General features: G+C 50.8%; 4 protein-coding genes across 4 annotated transcripts in view; 2 read left to right on the top strand and 2 right to left on the bottom strand.

Annotated features, from left to right (window-relative positions):
• Window positions 1-4,644, bottom strand: part of NPRL3 (NPR3 like, GATOR1 complex subunit) — a 13,856-nt gene extending 9,212 nt beyond the window's left edge. Inside the window, exons 1-2 of the mRNA XM_015811962.1 lie at window positions 4,430-4,644; window positions 3,279-3,348 (exon numbers count right to left, since the gene is read on the bottom strand). Coding sequence (XP_015667448.1) covers window positions 3,279-3,348; window positions 4,430-4,547 — 188 coding nt within the window. The 5' untranslated portion in view covers window positions 4,548-4,644. The remainder of the gene's footprint in view (window positions 1-3,278; window positions 3,349-4,429) is intronic.
• Window positions 4,645-7,409: 2,765 nt separating this feature from the next.
• LOC107283971 (hemoglobin subunit alpha-D) lies at window positions 7,410-8,237 on the top strand. Its single transcript, XM_015811961.2, has 3 exons — window positions 7,410-7,583; window positions 7,696-7,900; window positions 8,003-8,237. The coding sequence occupies exons 1-3, from the start codon at window positions 7,489-7,491 to the stop codon at window positions 8,129-8,131; spliced, it is 429 nt and encodes a 142-aa protein (XP_015667447.1). The 5' UTR covers window positions 7,410-7,488; the 3' UTR covers window positions 8,132-8,237.
• A 1,921-nt stretch (window positions 8,238-10,158) lies between these two features.
• On the bottom strand, window positions 10,159-14,466 carry LOC107283995 (cytoglobin-1). Its single transcript, XM_015811988.1, has 4 exons — window positions 14,392-14,466; window positions 11,704-11,820; window positions 10,661-10,883; window positions 10,159-10,332 (listed from the first exon to the last, which is right to left on the bottom strand). Exons 1-4 carry the CDS (start codon window positions 14,415-14,417, stop codon window positions 10,294-10,296), a joined length of 405 nt encoding a protein of 134 aa, XP_015667474.1. The 5' UTR covers window positions 14,418-14,466; the 3' UTR covers window positions 10,159-10,293.
• A 29-nt stretch (window positions 14,467-14,495) lies between these two features.
• On the top strand, window positions 14,496-19,687 carry TMEM8A (transmembrane protein 8A). Its single transcript, XM_029283339.1, has 13 exons — window positions 14,496-14,514; window positions 15,174-15,351; window positions 15,472-15,679; window positions 15,850-15,986; window positions 16,092-16,354; window positions 16,605-16,927; window positions 17,021-17,105; window positions 17,258-17,381; window positions 17,568-17,704; window positions 18,054-18,232; window positions 18,491-18,637; window positions 18,959-19,075; window positions 19,337-19,687. The coding sequence occupies exons 1-13, from the start codon at window positions 14,496-14,498 to the stop codon at window positions 19,631-19,633; spliced, it is 2,214 nt and encodes a 737-aa protein (XP_029139172.1). The 3' UTR covers window positions 19,634-19,687.
• The last annotated feature ends 619 nt before the right edge of the window (window positions 19,688-20,306 follow it).

The following is a 20,306-nucleotide window of genomic DNA, read 5'->3' as shown; positions in this document are numbered from 1 at the left end:
CCAAGGAGAGAAGCAACCTAGAACTAAGGAGAAACTTCCTGACAGTTAGAACAATTAACCAGTGGAACAACCTGCCTCCAGAAGCGGTGAATGCTCCAACACTGGAAGTTTTTAAGAAGAGACTGGACAGCCATTTGTCTGAAATGGTATAGGGTTTCCTGCCTGAGCAGGGGGTTGGACTAGATGACCTCCAAGGTCCTTCCAACTTTTTGTTGTTGTTGTTGTTGTTATCTTTCAAAGTGCAGGTGCCCCAGAGGACCCAACCAGATAAGCCAAGGAAATTAAAGTCATCCAACATGGAGGCTTGCAGGCTGGCCAGGATCACAGGCCTCAGAGCACCTGCAACACCAGGCAGTCTGCAGCTAACTGAAGCTTTGAAGGACTGGTGATGATGGAATTGCAGCCCTCTGGGCAGAAATACATCTTCTACCTCTGAGCTTGCTTAGCTTCTGTGTTTTCCCATTCAGATTTTTAGTCACCGCTCCCCCTCCCCTCCCCGCTCTGCCCCATCCCACTGCTAGTCAGGGGCAGTTGTCATAGAGAGGCTTCTCCCCTGTGACTGCAGAGAGAAGTTGCATTGTTCTGCTATGAGGGCTGCAGCCCAGAGAGTTATCAGCTATCAGCCTTCCCAGAAGGCAGCAACACTCAAGGCAGAATTGTGGCTTTGCAATCTTTCTCACCAGAGACCTGGCAATTGAAGTTCAAACTCTTATTTGGATTAAGACCAAAAATAGTCCTCCAAGATGTTCTCCTTAAGACAGAATGGAAGTGCCAATAGTTCTGTGTGTGTGTGTGGAAAAAAATGAGATGAAAAAATCAAATTCTTGAAACTTTTCATATCCAGTCTGTGGAAATCTGCTCTATGCTGGCAACAGAAAATTCCAAATTTTTGTTCTTGAAAAAGTAGAGCTTCCTATTAAGTCTCCCCATCTCCCTGTCTTTTCATGATGGTTGCACTCTGGCTAAGCATTTGATTTTAGCCAAGCACATTGGGTGAACTTAAGCAGTTGTGAGTGTTTCTTTGGAAGATCAGGTGCCTAAAGGCAATTCAGGGGAGCTCATTGGTTTCTTAAGAGCCTCTGGGATGTTGCTGCAAAAGTCCTGGTTTTGTCAGTGTTTGGGGACCCTTGTTTCAATAATGCTGCCAGCTATTTTGATCATCAATAGAACAGTCATACTTCTTATGCAAATAAATGTCCTCAGGGCAAATAACGATGGTATCTGACCTTTTAGCAGCTTCTACTTCCACAATTAAAGAGAACTTCTCCTATGAACCCTTCAGGAGTTCCTACCTCTCTGTAAGAAGGGGGCCCCTTCCCTGCCTCCAATGCAGACCATTTTCTTCAGCTTTTCCTTTGGACCCATTTATTCTGGCTGCAATTTAAGTGATGCTGAGTCTTGGGAAAAGATTTAGACCAGTATAAAACCACACAACTAGGGCAAATACATAATGGAGGCCTGACCAACAATTTATCACAACCCTCCTCATTCAAGTGTTACACTGACTAGAACTTCTAAAGCCTATAATGAAATATGGCTAAGGGAGACCAGATTGGAAAAGAACATAATAGCTCAAATGTGGAGCTGCCTCAATATTCTGTAATTCAGAGTATTGTTACTCTGCATCCTAAAAAACTAGAGAGGAGACAGCTTTTAAATGCTACATACAAATGCCTCCCCAGACAAAAATGACATATTTCCTAAATGGTGAAAAAGCAGTCATTGTTTATTATAAAGTACAGAATGGTGTGCCAGCTTTGACCTCATACACTCCAATCAACTGAGTCAGCTTCTTGGTCCATCTAATCCAGTCTTGTCTCCACTGATAGTAGATAGGCAGCCAGAGAGAAAACTCAAAGCCTTCTGCATGCAAAACACACATTCGGCCACAGTGCTGCAGTTCTCTTTCTAGGTTGGCTCCTCCTTTAAATTACTCACAAGCTCGTCCATCACACATGCACTCCACTCTCATTCAATTCATTTACAGTATAGTCCAAGACAGAAAGTAGAAACACAATACAAGAAGATGGTAAAAAAGAAAAGCCATTGGAGACAGATGAATTTGGTCTTACCCTGACACCACCTGCTCATCAGTGAGAGGATAGGGCTCTCTGTAAATAGGAACAGGGGCTATAAGCACGACTCAGAAACAAAACTGGAGAATCAACCAGACAAAAATCACACAAGGCACACTATTCACACATACATAAAATGGGACAATGAAATCCTGCCAGTTTTCACTTACAAATAAATGATGTTTCTAAAGTAAAATGAAAACAATGACACAAATGTACACACACACACACATACACACACACATCCATGTACATTGATGGTATAATACTATAAGGAGAAATAAGAAATAAACTTGCAATGGCTGCTGATAGTGCAACAGGTAGCCTGGCTTCCCCCAAAGAGACAGCAGAATAAGGGATGGGCAGGCAGGACAGAGCATGTAGGAATGTCTCAAGGCTGCTGGAATAAGAAATCTGGACTCCAGGGACCTCAACAGGCCCTTCCTTCATGGCCACTGCTACTGTGCAAACCACTTGGAGCATCCCATGGTTTGGAATTATTTTTCCAAAACTTGTGCCATTTCTTTACCACCTGACCAAGTGCAGCTCCTTTTCTTTCGGGTCACAGAAAGCAGCCGTTTCCAACTTTCTATGCTATGGAGATTCAATGGAGCATTTTTTTCTATTTCTGAATTCTGCACTTCAGACTACAGCAGCATAAACCCATGCATTGTACCACATGAGAAACATTAAATTATAGCTGGCCACCTCCTCAACAGTTCTGGACAACAGAGAATGCAGTTCAGGACCAGAGTGGGACCTGCAACTGTTGTAATTACAAACAAACAAACCCCAGTTCATACCAGCCAGCTAAGAACCAACAGAGGGCTGGATCTAGCTTCCATGCAGATTTTTTCTTGAAAATTCCCCAGCTTCAATTCCAGAGACTGAATAAAAAGCCAGGGAAAGTCAGTGTCTCTTGGCAAGTGGAAATTCTGGAGCTTTTTCCCCTCTGTCAGACCTACCAGCAGGGAAGAGTTGCCTCCTCCCATTGTTAACAGCAGAGGAGCAAAAAACTTAAGGATCATTCACTGGGATAAACTATGTTTATTAAACAGTACAAGAGTTGGTTAGAATATTTTTATGTTTTCCTCAAAACCATGACATTCAACAATTCCTTCACAAAAAGAGCTAAGCTCAACTTTGCCAACCAACATACCCGGGAGTAGGAGATCTGTAAAAAAGAACCAGGGAAATACATACCTGGAATCTCCATCCGGATCTTCTACATTGTCACCAATACTGTTTACAGCATACCTATTCCTTGACGTTCCTAAAAAAATGGAGGGGGGGTAACCTCAAGCCTGGAGGGATTACTCACTGCCCCATTCACACACCACATTTTGCATGGTAATGGGAACAGAGGCAGCATATTTTATGAGAATCCTACCATTTTCTGCAGAAAACTAACCCAGAGGAATGTTTTGGGTAAGCCAGCTATTACAGCCAGCATGTCATCTGGATCAAGCCTACCAGGTGATTAACTGTCCTTTCAAAACTGAGATGAAGTATATATTTTAAATTCTTTTTTCTTCACTATGTAAGGAAAATATTCTAAGGGAACAATAGTCTGCCAGTCTCCTTAGCAGTAGTATATGCTGCCAGCACATTTAACCAGAACACTTAAGCGGTACAGATATGTCATGAAACACAAAGATCGGCTTTTCACTTTAAGCACAAAAGAAGCATTCTAGTGATCAGCTAAGCTCACCCTATTTTTTTCAATCATTGACAGTAGTTACTTTCCCATCTTTCATTAAAAGTGTCCCAAGAAGCAAGTCACAGGAACTGGCATGTAAAAAAGCTAACTGAACACGGCCTGATCAAACACAGGGGCACGGACACTCGGTTGAGGAATTGATGTAGAGGTCTGCTCCGGATTACCTAGGCCTGCCTGGAAAGACAGCCAGGAAAACCGTCCGACCTTGAAACCCCTGAACGGGTGATGATGGCCCGATGCGAACCTGTCGCAGGTGAAGCACTGAGTTCAACTGTGAAATCAACAGAAACCAGGCCAAAGCATGGACCGGGCCGCTTCCCTGCCTTCAGGGAGGAGGCAGAGCTGCAGACGCCGCCCGAATGGGCAGGAAGGGCAACTGGGCCAGCTGCCCGAGAAAAGGCAACGTCAGGCCAGGGGCGGGACGGACCAGCCAACCCCCCACGACGGGGACAGCCGCTGGGTCAGCAACGGGGAGGCCGGCCGCCGGGTCATCCGAGCAAGCGGGCGGAAAGCGGCCGGAGCGGAGCAAGACAGCCCGGCGGAATTCAACGCCAGAATCACCATAGCAACGGCAGCGGCCAGGCTTTCCGGGGCGGGGCGGCGGCCGCCCATCGCGCACGCGCTAGTTCCTCACCGATCTGGGCGGCCGGGTTGCCGGGCCCCCGCTGGAAGGGGAAGCGGAAGAGCAGCTTGTTGCCTCGGCTGCCGGAGCTCACCAGGATGACGCTGACGGGGCTCGAGGTGTCCCTCATGCTGCTGCTCTCGCCCGCGGAACCGCCTCGCCATAGAGTCGGAGGCGAAAGGGTAGAGGGCCTAACACCCGGGCGCGGCGGCTGCGTGGTCGTCACCCTCTGCTGTCAGCTGCCCGTCGTCACTTCCGTTTGTCTTCCGGGAGCGGGGCGGGTTTCTTCAATTTGCCGTCTACTCTAGGCGAAGGTTGGGGATGATGGGCGTCAAGTCCCACCGCTTCCCGAGGGCTTGGCCGGGGCCTGGCTCACCGGCCTCGGAAGCCGCAAGGCACGATAGAAGCGGGGGAGCCCTTGCGTGGGTAGCCTTCCAGTAAACAGGCGGCGCCTCGGCTAGGGAGCCCAGGCGGACTCGGCGCTCCGTCTCGGCTTAGCAAGCGGGCGATAAGACCGAAGGGGCGCTCTGGCTTTGGAGAGATACGCCGCCCGCCCACCCGCCATCGTGCCTCCAAGCGGGGGCGGCGTGGCAGTGCCTTCTATACGGAGGGCAAGGAGGAAGACCTGCCGCGGGAGACCCCACCCTGCGGCCCAATATGTGCTCTTTTCAAATTAGCCCCAACGGACAGAAAAAAGATATACAAGTATTTTAAAAATAGTATGTAACATTCAAAATAATAAATGGTCTGGAGAAAAAGCTCTGTAAACAGCTCCAAAATGATGCTCAAGTTACTTAAAAGTCTAGTCCTTTTACTGGAAAAAAGCTATGATAGATTATGTATATTATCAATCAAGTGTATTACCAATCCTTCCAGTATTGTATCATTCATCTGGGAAAAATCATCGAACCTTGCTTTACACATTTTTAAGTTCAGGAACCGACAAACTACACAGAGTAACAGTAGAAGAGTTCAATGTCACTAATAAATCTGATTTTCACTTGTTTACAATGTTTTGGGAGTTCGGGAGTCCCATGGCTAAGCAAGAATTTGCTGGGGGGGGGGGAGCACAGCAGTAAAATAAGAAAAGGGAAAAAGGTATTCCCATATATCTGCCCAGAATTTCAGACTTTGCCTTTTTGTGCTGAAAGCAATAATGCTTGTCTGGAGCATCCTTCTATGCACTTGCTAACTGCAAGTTAAAAAATAGGTTCCTAAGTTAGAGAAGAGGCTACCAGCAGGACAGCCCAAATTATCCCAATCAAAAGATTCCTTGGAAGTTGAGAGTCACACAGAGTTAAATTCCTGCACACTTGATGTCTTCTAAAACATAGGAGGCTGAATGCAGGGTGTTGCCTGGAGCCCAAATTGTCTGGCTTCACTGGTATTTATTCAATAGAATGGGAAATCCCAGAATATTTTTATTTGTTTGCTTGCTTTATTCTCTGTTCCTAGTGTCCTCACATCCCAATTTGCATGGTGCTGCAGGGAGGCTTCTGCTCATACACATATGCACACACTTTTATCCCAAACATTCTAGCAGAGTCCAAGGCTGGCATGACAAATTAACACCCTATGAGGCAACAGCCTCAGCCTGGCTTGACCTTTTCCCCTCACTAACGGCTTCCTTCTCCTAGGAGAATCTCTGGTCATTCGGCAGCACATTTTTCATTATCCTTCTGGAAGGAAGAAAAAGTGGAGACAATGTGGTGAGAGCCAGTTTGGTGTAGTAGTTCAAGTGCTGGCCTAGAAACCAGGAGACTGAGTTCTAGACCTCACTTAGGCATGAAAACCAGTTGTTGATTTTAGGCCAGTCACTTGCTCTCAGCCCAACCCACCTCATAGGGTTGTGAAGAAAATAGGGGGGGGGGTGAATATTAGGTATGTTTACTTCAAGTTATTTATAAAGAATAAAGATGGGATAAAAATCTAAAATACAAAATATGCCCTAGAGGTAAGCAAGAGCTTAAAAATTTAAGTATTTAACTTAGGTTGTAGGGCATCAACAGGTGGGCTGCTTTTTCCCATATCCTATTGTTCCTTAGATTTTTAGATGGGGCCAGGCGTTCTTTTCAGCCTGTCCAGGTAGGCTGGAAAAGAAAGGCTGTCAAGCTGCTGCCTAACCCAAATTAGGGTACAAATTCTAAAAAATCTTACTTTCATGTACATAGGAAGCCAGGACTCAGCCATACTATGTTATCTAATGAATTGCCAGGGGAGGCTGTAAAGTCAGCCAGCTGTGGTTAAGTAATGGCTGTTAAGAAGCCAAGACTTAGCATGTTGACTTATTTACTTGTTTATTTACTTCCTCAATGGATTAGACACCTCAATACAGTGCCTGAGCTGTGAAGCAGGACCATTTTGGGCAATCTTAATATTGGTTGGTGAAGGGGAACAATATTCTGGATGCATATATTCTGTTTACTTTGTTTTATTTTCTAAAGTGCCCAGTCAGGTGGAGTCACACATTCTTTAAATGTTTAGGACCTCTGAGGGGAGCCTGGTGTGGCGGGCAGGGGCTTTTCTTCCTAGCAGAGCTCTGTCAGGATTGAGACTGAACTCCTGGGCTTCCCTCCAGGTCGGGAGCGCTTTTCCTTCGGCTTGGCGTATTCCCATCCTGACTGCCCTTCCGTGTCCTTAGAGCCCAGCGACACACACACCCCGGCCGCCTTTAGTCGTCCCACAAACCCGCCTCGGAATTCCAGGATCGGGGCGCTCTCCGCAGATCGGGCATTTTTCCTGTGAAACGGCCGAGACGCTCGACGGAAAGGTCGAGGAGACCCAGGCTATCTGGGCGCGGCAGTCCTCCAGAGGAGACAGTCTTCTTTCTGCCTTCGAGCATTCCTTGAGCGCGGCTCAAGGGCTGGTCTGGGAAGCCGCAGCGAAGCGGGTCCCGCCCGGGCGAGCTGGCAGCGCTGCAGCAGCGCTCCTGACCGCGGCGGCGATAAGATAAGAGGGGCGGATCGAGGAGGGGGCAGCTATAAAAGCGACGGTGGCGCCCCGGCTCCCAGTCTGCCTCAATCTAGCGACCCACAGGTCTTCCCTCGATCTCCTCCTTCTCTACCACAACCATGGTGCTGACCGCCGAGGATCGCAGGCTCCTTCAAGCCTCCGTTGGCAAACTGGGCTGTCGCCTCGAGGACATTGGCGCCGATGCGCTGAACAGGTAGGCGGGCGGGCGGAGCCTTCCTTTCCCGCGACGGGCGCCCGCTGCCCTCCACTTTCTTGCCACCAGGGCCCCCTGACGGACCCCTTCCTCTTCCTCTTCCCTGCCGCAGGTTGTTAATGGTCTTCCCGAAGACCAAGACCTACTTCTCCCATTATAACTTGAGTCCCGGCTCGAAGGACATCATCCACCAGGGAGAGAAAGTGGGCAAGGCGCTGGATAACGCCCTGAAGCATCTGGATGACCTCCGCGGCGCCCTCTCCCAGCTTAGTGACCTGCATGCCTACAATCTCCGTGTGGACCCGGTCAACTTCAAGGCAAGTCGGGGCAAAGTGACTGCAGGGCGGGAAGAGCGGTGCCTGTCCTATTGGCCCAGCTAACTCCTACCTTCCTCCTCCTCTTCCTCCTCCTTCCTGCAGCTGCTGTCCAAATGCTTCATAGTGTCTCTGGCCACTCACCTGCGCAACGAGTACAATCCCTGCGTCTGCCTGGCCTGGGCCAAGTTTCTTGAACAGGTGTCCGACGTGCTGTGTGAGAAATACAGATGAGCTCCACGTGCCACAACCAGGGCCCCTTCTTTGCCTTCCTCTGAGCTGCCTGCCTTCAGGGTGCCTCACCTGGGCCACTGAGCAATAAAGTTGTCTTTGAACCGCTGTCTGCCTGCTGCACTAGCTTTTGGGGCTGGAGGGAAGAGCAGGACCCTATGGTTGCTGGGAAGGGACTCTTGAGTGTGTGCCTGCCTCTGAGTTGGTGTTGATTCCTGGTTTTCTTGGCAAGACTTTGAAACTGGTTTGTCCCTGCTTCCTCCTTCAAATGGCTGAGAGGAGTGACTGGTCCAAAGTTACCCCTGGACTAAAATTATCTCCTGGTTTCTAGCCTGTGCCTTAACACTATATCAAACTGGCTCTCTGGTTGCATATAATGAAGGAAAGGGGCAGCCTTGTCTGTAATGTAGAACCCTGCCATTATAGCTAGGAACAAGCAAGGAACTAAAAACATTTGTTTGCCTCTCGGTGGAATCAGGCTTGTCTCCCCTCCCTGAAATCTTAACCTAGAGCATCCTACCACAGATAAGGAAACCAGGGTGTTTGCTGTGGTAGTAAGATCAGAGGTGCAGGAGAGCTAGAAGGAGAGTTGGCAAACTTACTTTGCTATTTTCTAGATCATGCAATAATTCCGTCCCCCCTCTCCTCTCCCCCCCCCCCCATTTCAGCAGCACACTTGGGAAACAAGAGATCAAGAGCAGGGAGTCTCAGGACCATGGAGAGCAAGTGGGCATTATCAGGAAGACATTCAGAGTAAACCTTCCTTTCCCAACACCTCCCAGTTCTAGGGCCCCTTCCACAGCCACAGCAAAACTGGAGCTCTCTCCTCCATGCTGCTGCTCCTGCCAGCAAAAGGCAGGTGAGATCCACACTGCTAGACAGGAAAACTTATTGTCCAGCTCAGGGTCCTCAGCCACAGGTGACCTAAGCCCAGCCCTTGGATGAAGGAAGGCCAGTGAACGTGGTCTGCCATCTGAATAACATGGAAGACTGGGCCACCAGCGTCACTGTGAACCTATGGCCAGCATTTTGTTCTGGCAAGATCGACCTGGAGGGAAATGGTGTTCTCCCTCATTTCAATAAAAGGGCTATTTAGGATCCAGTGCAGCAACTAATGGTTGCCATCGTGCATCTGGTCCAAAATCAACCCCAAGAAGTCAGTGACTAGGCCTATACAGATAATTTCCCTCAATTGTGTAACTCTACCCTGAATCCTGGATACCTGACCAGTTAGACTCACTGACCCACTTTAGCCCAGGTCCCATCTTACTAGAGGCCAAGTCACATGGTAGGTAGGGGACTGGGGTGCTTTGAGCACCTGGAGGATGTGCTGCCAAGGCTCAGCACCTCCAAGCTGCACAGGGACCCCTGAATTGCCCAGAGTCTTCTGGAGCTGCAGAGGTTTATACCTACAATAGATAGATAAACAATTTTCCTTTGAATTTGACCAAGGAGCCTCACCCGCCTATCACTGCCAGCCACAGGAACACAATCCCTTAGCCTGCAGAATCACCACCCCACATGCCCCAAACTGGCCTTCAAGGTGTCATGGTTCCAACAGATGAAACTCTTCAAAAGAACTTTGAGGCATTGCTTACCTTAAAAAATATTTTATTCGAGAAACAAAGTATTGGCACTACATAGTTAAAACCAAAAACTAAATTCCCCTCCTCTGGGTACAAAGTAACAAAGCACAATTCCCTCCTTCAATAAACAGTCATAAATCACATTCTCCAATTAGCTTGAAGCACGGACTTCCTCCCCAGCTCTCCAGCCTGCCAAAACTCTATCAACTCTGGGCCCAATGACCTTGGTTTCCCACAGCTGAGTTATTATTGTTATGACTAGCTAGACTCTCATCCACATTCCCCCTCCTAGCATCAACCAACTCTAAAAGCAATAGAGAAAAATGGCTGCATTTCCATCTGTTGTCAAAGCAAGAACATCTGATGTTAGCAGCATTGACACAAGGATTCATTTCATTTTGTTCCATTTATATTTTATTTCATTTATTTCTTTATTTTATTTCCTACAATATGAGCACAATGAGGTGAAGGCCTGCTCCCGAATTGCTTAATGTCAGCCAGGGTTTGTTCAAGGCTTCTATTCTTGTGCATAAGCAGCTTCAATTTCTTCACGAAGAATCAGGAAGAACTTTTCCCAGGCTAACTGAGCGTCATCAGTAAACTCTTCTTTGAGGAGATCTTGGAAGACAGAGAGAATGGCCTGAAATAGGAACTAGGTAAAGGCAGAGTTATGAGAGGACAGTCCGAGATAAGCGCCAGAGGACTCCCACCCATGTCCAAGATCACTCACCCTGGGAGCCTCTGAAAGGGAGCTAGTGTGCAAACAAGGGGACCCCCGCAAGCTGTTCTACCTTTCATGGCCCACTGGGGTCCAGATCAAGTATACTGCAGGGAGGCAGGCAGGCAACTATTTGCCCCAAATCTCCCTTCTGGGGAGGGATGATCACCATGCGGTTACATCAGCTGCCCCTTGGCAGACCTTGGGTCTGCTTTCCTTCTTGTGTACCTGGAACATGCCTAATGGGACCTTGTGTACGTTCTTGTGGCTTTCCACCAACCGCTCAATGAGCTTGCAGGCTTGCTTCCAGTGACTCATGCTTTCAATCAGCTGGTTCAGGGTCACCATGATCCTCCGGCCATGGAAGCCCACCTCTGGGATCATCATCAGGTCACCTTCAGTTGGAATGTTCTTGAAATACTGCTTACTCTCTGGGTATTCTGTGAAGAACCTGAACAGAAGGAAAAGAGACAGGCAAATTTTGCTCAGCTGCTCTCTCCCTATGTTGAGCTGGACTGGAATGAGCATTATATGCTTTTTATTTTACCAGGCCGGCCAGGTACCTGTCCAAACAAGATTTCTCACCCATGTCAAACAAAGGAATCCAGACATTGGCATCTGAAAGAGTGGAGGGTAGTGGCTCACTGGCCTAATGCAGGTCTCGGTCAGGGATGAACTGTAGTGCTCAAAGAAGAGGTAACAGCCAGACTGTTACGTGGGCTGGAGGTTCCTCTGCTGGTAGTCTGGATCAGGCCTGTCTGAAGAGTTTAGCCTCAGGACATAAAAGAGTATCTTCTCAACCCCCCCATCTGGTTTGTGCAGTCACTGGGAGAGGCCGTGCTGATGGTCTCAGTGGGGTTAGGGGCCATGATGGAGGGTCTCTTTGGTAGCAGCCTCCAGGCATTGGACCAGGATATCCCCAACTGTCTTTTTGGTAGCAGGAGAAACCATGTCACTTCTTCATCAGAACTTGGAGGGTTGCCATTTATAGTCTCTGTGGTGTTATGCTTTTGTTTTTAACAAAGTGTTTTAATTCTTGTACTTATTAATCCTCTTTTGGGGGAGTATAGCAACAAGAAATGAACCTCAGTAGCAAGGCACCCACTTTCCCACCCCACACAAAATCAAGACAATGCCACATATCTGGCCCTATCCCACTATTGGGCTGCCAAGAAGGCCGGGATTCTCAGTGGGCTTCCTCTGAGCCCCAAACAGAGCTTCCAAGCATGGGGGTCCCCCACAGAAGGAGTCCAGTTTTCTACCACCGGTACCTGATAATAACAATCCTGCCATTTTCTTCAGCATTGTCAAACACCTTTCCCCAAATGTCTCGGATCAGTTGCTGTTCCACTTCTGTCAGATCCTTCAATGGATCTGAGGTGGGTGGTCTGGAAGGAAAAGAAAATGATGTTGCCTGCTAGGCTTTTTGAACAAGATGAGCTGTATTTCCACAGCAGTCTGAACCAGGCCAAATACCTAACAGAAAGAACTTTGTTTCACAGCTTTAACTTTTCTTGGTGTTACCTAGCCTGGTATTCTGCAAACTCAATAAAGTAAAATAAAAATAGGTGTATTTGGTAACCAGCTAAATGTATTGTGTGAACGTATCAAGAAAATATACAAGAGTTCACCCCTAACCACCATGGTGCCAAATGATGAAAGGCATGACAGTGCAACAGGCTCTGTCCTCGTGTATTTGCATTGTAGTGATCCTGCCTGTGAAGGACAGAGTCTGAAACAACAGCCCTGAAAAGCCAGCATGAAACTACCCCTTCTAGTACTGGAAGCTGGCTAAGAGGAGATAGTCAGCACACATCGGTTGGGTTTGCACGTATTACCTATAAAGCTGTGAAGTCATGAAATAGCTCGCCTCCCGAAAATGTGGATGCTCCATCACTGAGGCTTTCAAGGAATAATGGGACAAACATTTTTCCTGGATTCCCAACCTGAGCAGTGGGTTGGACTAGAAGACTTCTAAGTTCCTTTTGACTCTATGATTGCCTTAACCATGACTTACATACATAATGCAATTAGCTAGCTTCCACAATATAGAGACATAAATTAAGCAACCACATTATCCATTAGAAGAGCTCCGTATGGCTTGATTTTTAAAATGTGGCAGATTTCTCCTTTGCCTCTGTGTTTCTATGATCAGCACCAACTGCTTTGAAAATGGTGACCATAACCATATGCATGGCACTCTCCACCACCCTTCATTCTTTCCCTGAAGGAAACTATATCTGCCTTTGGTGCTCCTGGCCTGGGCAAGAAACACTGAAGGCCCCTGGTGTCCAGGGGCATGGGGGAGGGGTGTTTCTGGGATCTGCCCCTCCCCCATCACAGAGCCGCTGCCAAGGCAGCCCTGTGCACAGCCTCCAAGGGGCACTTCTCACTGGTGAAGAGTGTGGGATGAGTAAGGGTGTGGAGGAATTTTGAAGAATTCTGGAGGACGAAACTCTGAAAATAAGGGAATAAACTTGCAAAATTCCTCTCATGGAATATTGTGAAGAGGCAAGCCTTTTTCCTGAGACAAAAGGGATGTGGTGAAATTTGAGCTTGAACACTCAGGCTGCTTCTGGAAGCACAGAAAATAAAGTTGCCAAGTTGCCCTTGTTCATTTTTTGGACATGCTTATATTTGGTATCATAACCTATCAGGTTCCGCTAGGTTCTGAGATGGTCACATCTCAAATCAGCATTACAACAACCCTCTGAGGTTGGTTGGATTGAGAGAGAATGACTGGCCCACGATCACCCAGCTGGCTTTTATGGCTGACAGGAACTCAAGGTCTTCCACTTCATCGCAGGAGGAGACTTGTGTTAGTCCAGGGTGGCAAAAAACCAGAGGGAGCTTGGTGGCACTTTTCCCAAATAACACATCTCCGGCCTTGGGTCCTGCTGCCGGCCACTTGAGGGATGTCCCGGCAGCCCCCGGTTCACCCGCCCGGCAGCTGGCCGAAGCGCCGGGGACCAGTTTGGGGCAGCGGACCACTCACCCCACCTTTAGCTTTCCGCTGGGACCCCCAAAGACGGCCATGGCTGGCACAGGGGAGCGCCCGTTGGGATGGGGTGGGGAGGGGGACGGGCGGGAGAGCGGGGCCGAGTTCGCGGAACCTTCCAGCGGCCGCATTCCTGGGCGGTTAGGGGGGCGGCGCTGGCCCGGAGATGCGCCGGGAGGAATCGCGCGGGGTTGCGAGTCACGCGGGGCCGAGGGCAAAGGCTGGCAACGAATTTGCGCGGCGCGGAGGCGGGCTCTGCCCCCTGCCCGCTCTCCGCCGGCCGAGGAAGCCGCGCTCTCCCGGCCACCGCTGCCCCCCCCCCCGGCGCCTGAGGGCGGAGCCGGTTCGCCTCCGCCGCTGCCCCCTTCCCGGTCAAGCGCCGCCCGCAGCGCGTGCCCAACTGCCTTCCCTCCTGCCCCGCGGGTTCCCCCTGGCGCCAGCGCCGGGCGGCCGGCCAGTCCGGGTCCGGAGCCTTGGCGGAGATGGCTGGCGCTTCGCTCGGCCGCTGCTCTCTGCTCTTCCTGCTCCTGGCCGCCGCTGCCCGCTCGCCGCTGGAGAAGAAGGAGGCTGAGCGGACCGAGGGCACCGAGGGTGAGCCGCGCATCCCCTGCTGCTCCTCTGCGCGGCACCGGCGGCGGATCGGGGAACGCGCTCGCTACCTTGACTCGGCCGGGCGCGGCCCTCAGCCGGCTCTGAGAGGCGCGCAGCGTGCGGCTTCCCCAGTGGCCCCAGGCGCCTGTCCTCTGGCAAGCGGGCTGCGGTTGGCAGCTCCGCGACCGAGCCCTTCCCCGTGAGGGCGGCGGGCCAGCGGCTGCTCTTTTGCTGGGGGCCGCGGGGAGAGGGCTGTCCCTCGAAGGAGCCTATGCTGCTTCCCCTGGCAGGAAGCCCAGCAGCCCCCTTGGAAACGGGCCAGCGAGTAGGTGGCTCCAAAGGGCCTCACGCTGGCAGGGCTTTGTGGCACCTGGTCTGGGGCTTCTTCCTGGGCATCCGTGCCTCAGAAGGATGGGCCAGTGCCCAGGCACTAGGGGGACGGGGTTTGGTCTTCCTGGCTTCCATTCCTGGATCATGGCCGCTGGGCTTCACGGTAGGCTGCAGGCAGGCACACTGTCTTGTGTTAGCCTCAACAGGGTGCTCGCTTCCTTCCTTCTCTCCTTCCTTACCGATACCCATGTCTGGATTTCCTTGCCTGGCACAGCTCTTCCTGGCGACATACAGTGTGTCAGGGCAAGCAGGGGCAATATCGTGCCTTCATCCAAAAGTCCCAGTGACTGGCAGTGCTCAACCCTCACCATGCCCAGCCCTCAGGCAGCGAGAGGGAAAAGAGGACTCACTCTTTTCCGGAAATGAGCTTGCTGTACAAAGTCCAGCACAATGATGCCTGCAGGCTGGGGTGTGCCTGCCTGCCTGGCCTGCCTCACTATGCTCTGCGAGTCCCTCCCAGGACTCTTGGCGGTCTCCTAATGGACACGTAGAAGCTTCCTGCTCAGAGGCTGCCTGTGTGCTTGATGATCACTCCAAGGTCATTCCTGGGCCGGCCAGCCAGTTTCACTGCCCCAGAGCTGTCACTGATACCCACCTGAGAGCTGCAATGGAGACAATGGCATTTGTGGCCAGTCAAGCTGCAGGCTGTCCACTAAGGGTGGGAATACAGCCCTGCGCTTGACCAGTAGCCAGTGCCTCCCCACCAGGACCTGTCTGCAGCTAGGGCTGGGCGCCTGAGGGCGGTTCTTCTTTTCTTCTCAGATCCGGCGTTTCTTTCTGAGTATTTTTCCCAGAGCTCACAGACGCTGTCCTTCTACAGTTGGTATGGAAGTGCCAAAATTTTCCGTTTCCGTGTCCCTGAGGACACAGTGCAGTTGCGGTGGCTCCTGCAGGCTTCCAGAGACAAAGGCCCTGGATGTGGCAAGACTCAAGTTACCTTGTGAGTGAGTTCTCCCCCGCTGCTACTGTGCCAGGGAGTACCAGCTCCGGAGGGCTTGGGGTCTCTGTCCCGAGGGCCTGAGAAAGTGAGTGATCCTTTCTCTTAACCTGTGTCCTCCAGCCACATCCGCTTTGGTGCCCCTCCTGTCATCAACCCTCTGGGCACACAGTTTCCTGTGAACACAAGCATCCCTCCGTCCTTCAGCCAAACTCTGACCTTGGATGCTGCCCTGCAGAATAGCACTTTTGTCAACCTCACTAACCCGGCTGCTGGGGACTGGTTTCTTGCTGCCCACCTGCCCCCAGCATCAAGCAAGATTGAGATGAAGGTGAGAACTGGGCTGGTGGCAGTGGGGGAAACAGCCTGCAGGCGATGTGGAATTCCAAAGCCCAAATCCATGGCATACCATGATTCAAGAGGCATCCACTGTGCTAGATAGGAACTGGCAGAGCTGGAGTTGAGCAGGGCAGTTTCCCTGACTGGCCTTTCTGCCTGCAGGGCTTCTCCAGGTCTTGCAGCTACATCTTCCAGCCTGACCTGTTTGTGCTGCGCCAAGTGGACATTGTAGTCCTTAAGCCTGATGTCCCTGTGCAACAGGTTCTGTCCAAGGGGGCTATTAGGCCACTTCACGCCAAGTGAGTAGCATGGAGTGGGGTGGGGTTGCATTGGCTGGCCCCTTTAAGACCAAGAACCATATACTAACTCTTGGGCCCTCTCTCTGCATCGGAAATGTGTTGCAGGATCTTTGTTCCTGAGTACACTGCTGGGATGCGCTTTGAGCTGGGGAAATGCATGGAGAATGGCTCTGCTGCAGCCTGTGCCCTCCGAGTCACCTTGGGTTTGGCTGTGCTCTCTTGGTCTTCCCAGAAGGTGCTTCACTGCCTGGAAGCTTGCAGCATCTTCTTGGCTTCCCCACCATGGGGAAGGTGGGTTTGGATCACAGTGGAGAGCCTTGGTGGTATCAATGCCAGCGTGTCCTTTGAGATGGCGGTGTTCTTCATAGGTACGTGCCCCTGTTCAGAATGTTTGGAATCAGGAACGAGTGTCGGCAACCATGGAGACCTGAGCACAGGCTCTCTCCATTCCTATTCAGACCTCTTTGTTGCTTATTTCTTTTCTCACCCAACTGAGAGAGTGGTGCCCTCTGCTTTGAGGAAGGGGAGGTCCTGTTTCCATCCAGAAGGGTGGAAGGCCTTCCCCATTCCTCCTGCCCATTTGTGTGACAGAGCATGTGTTGACTTCTCTCCTTGCAGCATGCAAGCCAGGAGACGTGGCTTCCTTTCTTGGCTTCTATCCGAGCTTGAAGCAGGACCAGGGGATGCCAATGCCTGGAGACCACCTCAACAGCACGTTGCTTGCCATGGGCAGCAGCCACAATGCCTCTGGCCCAGGAAACACCTGCCTGCGTGGCCAGCCGGTTGTCCGCGAGGAGCTGGACGTTGCGTCTGTGCGTTTCCGCATTCTTGGAGATTCCACTGTGCCTGTCCAGAGCGATATTCCCACTCTGCTACTCCTTAACCTAAACTCAGGCATGGACAGTGGAGGGAACCTGGTGCTGAACCTGATGCTGAACCAGGTGAGAATGAATGCCTTCTACCTGGAGGGCCAAAGGTCGACAAGTTTTGCCTCCTGCCAGAATTCAGAACTGGGATCAATTTTGTCATTGCAGACTTCTGGAAATGCCACTGTGTTGGCCTGCTTGAGCCCTGCATCTCCTGCACTTTCCCTGAATGGCTCCGGTGGCTGCTGGACAGGTACGTAGCCGGCAGAGCTGCTTGCCAATGTTCCAACAACTGTATTTCCCCTTTTCTGGAGCACCTGTGCCTTTACTCCAAAGAAACCAATGGTTTCCAAAGGACATGTACCAACTGCAGCTGATTTGCTTGCTTCTTCCTCTCCCACCCAGCCTTCGCTCAGGGCTACTTCCTGAATGTGAGCATGTCCTCCAGGGAAGCTGCAGTCATTGTTCCTTACCCACAAACCGGCAGCTGGTATCTGTCTCTGAAACTGCTCTGCCCAAAGGAATCAGAGTGAGTACTGGATCTCCAGGTTGAGCCTAGCTCTCTGTAGCACAGGGAGAAAACTGCTGGTGGAGTGGCTTTGTGCTTACAACCCCTACCCCACCCACCCCTGTGCTGGCCATCCCCAATAGGACTGAAGCTGCTGCATCTTGGAACTCCCTGGACCCATCTTCTTTCTCTCCCCTTCTTGTGCAGAGACTGTGATCAAGCTCAAGGCCAGGTAGCCATGCTTGCCTACCTCACCCCCTGCTATGACGATTGTGGGACCTACGGACAGTGCAGCCTCATGAGGCGCCATGGTTACCTCTACACCGGCTGCATCTGTAAGGCTGGTAAGAGAGGTCCTAGTCAGAACTCTCTTGCTTCTCTCCCCCAGGCCTCCCAGCCGGGGCAGCTCTACCTCAAGTCCCGTCCTCCAAGAAAGGAGAGCAAGCCCCACCAGAACCCACCTTCTGCATGGAGCTGCCTACCTGTTTGGGTGCCTCTGGGAGTGGCTGTACTACTCCAAAAGCACTTGGAAATGAAACCAAGTGTATTGGCAGGCCGATGGCTGCACCACTTTAGAAGCACACACATGGATCCAAGAAAACAAGGACAGAGAAATGGTTGAGTTGAGATTCTGCTTTTGGCAGTGCATTGCTTTCTGTAGCTAATGTCTTCCCTTGCCCTTTCCTCTTGCAGGCTGGGCTGGCTGGAGCTGCACAGATGGAACCAAAGCCCAGTCTGTAGGCACCCAGATCCTGGCCACCCTCTTGCTCACCCTCAGCAACCTGTTCTTCCTGCCTGCAATCATTGTGGCCCTTTACCATTATCACCTGGTTGAGGCCTCCGTCTATACCTTCACCATGTTCTTTTCCACAGTAAGTTTTTTGTTTTTCTTTAGTCCAATGCATACTGTAGAGCAGTTCAGTTCTTTGCAATGGAAAGTGGGCAAGCTGGCTTCCATTCCTTGGCCTGTCTGGGTGAATTAGGGTTTCTGGAGTTCTCTTGGCCCCACTGGACCTCTGAGCCAGGAGGGATATAGGAGCCTTTCTGGGCCAAGCTTTTGAAGATGCAGATCTGCTATCAACAGCCCCCTTTCTGGCACCACTCCTACTTTTTCCTTACTGTGGTTACAGTTCTACCACGCCTGTGACCAACCTGGCATTGCCGTAATGTGCATTATGGACTACGACACATTGCAGTTCTGTGACTTTCTGGGCTCTGTTGTCTCTATCTGGGTGACCATTCTGTGCATGGCAAAAGTCAAGAAGATTCTGAAATATGTATGTATGGGGAGCCATAGGCAATCCCTAATTAAAAGTTGGGAAGAAATGGGGGAGGAAGCCAGATTATGGGATGGAAGAGGTGAACTTTCCCCCTTGAGCCATTATTGCCTAGCGTTTCTTGGCTGCAGTGTAAGCGACCAGCACAAGTGGTGGGGGGTGAGTATTGGCCAGGAAGCTGGCTTTGCACCCTCATTTGTGCTGGGTTTGTGTGTTCCAAGGCAGGCAAGAGAGGATGGAGTGGGCAGATCTCTTGTTGCCATCAGCAACTTCCAAAGCAGCCCTGGATCTTCTTGTACAGGCTTTTCTCCTTTGTTCTAGGTCCTCTGCATGCTGGGGACTCTGGTCATTGCAATGTCGCTACAGCTGGACCGCAGGGGTGTGTGGAATATGATGGCCCCCTGTGTTTTTGCCCTCACTGTCATGGCCAGCATTTGGGTATGTCACCACTGCCTTCTGGACTTCCTTCTTGAGGTTCCCTATGATTAGCAAACCTCTGAGCTCGGGTGGCAGGAAGTCCACTACCATTTGCTTCTTAGGTATTTTACTGCAACCAACTGGGCCTGAGGGCGCTTTATTCTTGCAGGGAATGCAAGACATGTTAAGAGCAGGTTCTGCAACAGGCCAACCAAGCTCTGGGAGCAGGCTGGCAAGTCCCTTGGCTGTGCTGCTCCCAGTAAGCCCTCTTTCCTCCCATAGGTCTATCGTGGGATCTCCCGGCGCCGCTGCTATCCTCCCTCTTGGAAGCGCTGGGTCTTTTTCCTCTTCCCTGGGACCAGCTTGGCACTTGTGGCCATAGCAGTGTACACCTTCATGGAAACCACTGAAAATTACTATTACACTCACAGCATCTGGCACATCATGGTGGCAAGCAGCGTGGCCTTCCTCCTTCCTCCTGGAGATAAGCAGAATGACCCGTGGGCCTGGTCCCGTAAACTGCTTTGCCATTACCAAATCTGTAAGAATGACCAGGAGGAACTCTACACAGTGAGGTGATTGGAAAAGGAGGGGCTGATGCAGCCAGACTCCCTCCCAATGGATCCACTTAATTTGGCAGGAAGAATGTGGGGGGAAAAAAACCCCATTCCTTCTGGTGTGCTAGACGAAAATGAAGGCAGCCAGACAGTGCAATATCTGGCTGAAGAGGAGGCTGTCTGATAGAACCTGGGCCTTTCTGAATCTTGGGAAATGTAGCTTCATCTCATGGCAGCCTTGGGAGTAATGAGCAGAAAGTAAATAGGTGCTTCTTGAACCCAGATAATGGCTGGGGATTAAGGCAATTCAGGGGGACTGAAGGCAGGAGCATCCAAGGTGGATGCAGGTTCACTATCCAAGCCCCACCACTTCTGCCCTGCATCCACCACCTTGTCTCCAGAGGTGAGATCATTAGCCCCATGAAAATAGGTTAGGAAGGAGCTTTCTTCTCAGAAGAGTGCCACACATCCTGGACTGGCGTGTTTGAACTCAGGTATATGAATAGCACTTTATTGGTACACGAAGACTCCTGCAGGATAAATTCTTTTTTCAAATATAGACTCCCTTCCTGGGTGGGGAGAGGGCAGCAAACATAGGAATCCTTGGCCAGGGTGGCCGAGGATTGGGTCAGATTTTCTCTGTATAGCAACGGAACCTGTTCCTGAAGGCAGAAGAATCAGGTCTCTGAACAGGC

Source organism: Protobothrops mucrosquamatus, unplaced genomic scaffold (assembly GCF_001527695.2).
Source record: "Protobothrops mucrosquamatus isolate PMUCROS unplaced genomic scaffold, P.Mucros_1.0 scaffold60, whole genome shotgun sequence".
Taxonomy (NCBI): Eukaryota; Metazoa; Chordata; class Lepidosauria; order Squamata; family Viperidae; genus Protobothrops; species Protobothrops mucrosquamatus.
This window is presented reverse-complemented; position numbering and strand designations above follow the sequence as displayed.

Bases quoted from the DNA above. Each gene is read 5' to 3' on its own strand.
- LOC107283971 (XM_015811961.2), top strand. From the start codon at position 7,489: ATGGTGCTGACCGCCGAGGATCGCAGGCTCCTTCAAGCCTCCGTTGGC. The intron at 7,584-7,695 runs GTAGGCGGGCGG...TCCCTGCCGCAG, and splicing joins GGCGCCGATGCGCTGAACAG to GTTGTTAATGGTCTTCCCGA. The intron at 7,901-8,002 runs GCAAGTCGGGGC...TCCTTCCTGCAG, and splicing joins TGGACCCGGTCAACTTCAAG to CTGCTGTCCAAATGCTTCAT.
- LOC107283995 (XM_015811988.1), bottom strand. From the start codon at position 14,417: ATGCCCAGGAAGAAGCCCCAGACCAG. The intron at 11,821-14,391 runs GTGCCACAAAGC...TTTTCCTTCCAG, and splicing joins AGGAAGAAGCCCCAGACCAG to ACCACCCACCTCAGATCCAT. The intron at 10,333-10,660 runs GTACACAAGAAG...CTGTCTTCCAAG, and splicing joins TCCCATTAGGCATGTTCCAG to ATCTCCTCAAAGAAGAGTTT.
- TMEM8A (XM_029283339.1), top strand. The intron at 15,352-15,471 runs GTGAGTGAGTTC...TGTGTCCTCCAG, and splicing joins GGCAAGACTCAAGTTACCTT to CCACATCCGCTTTGGTGCCC. The intron at 19,076-19,336 runs GTATGTCACCAC...TTCCTCCCATAG, and splicing joins CTGTCATGGCCAGCATTTGG to GTCTATCGTGGGATCTCCCG.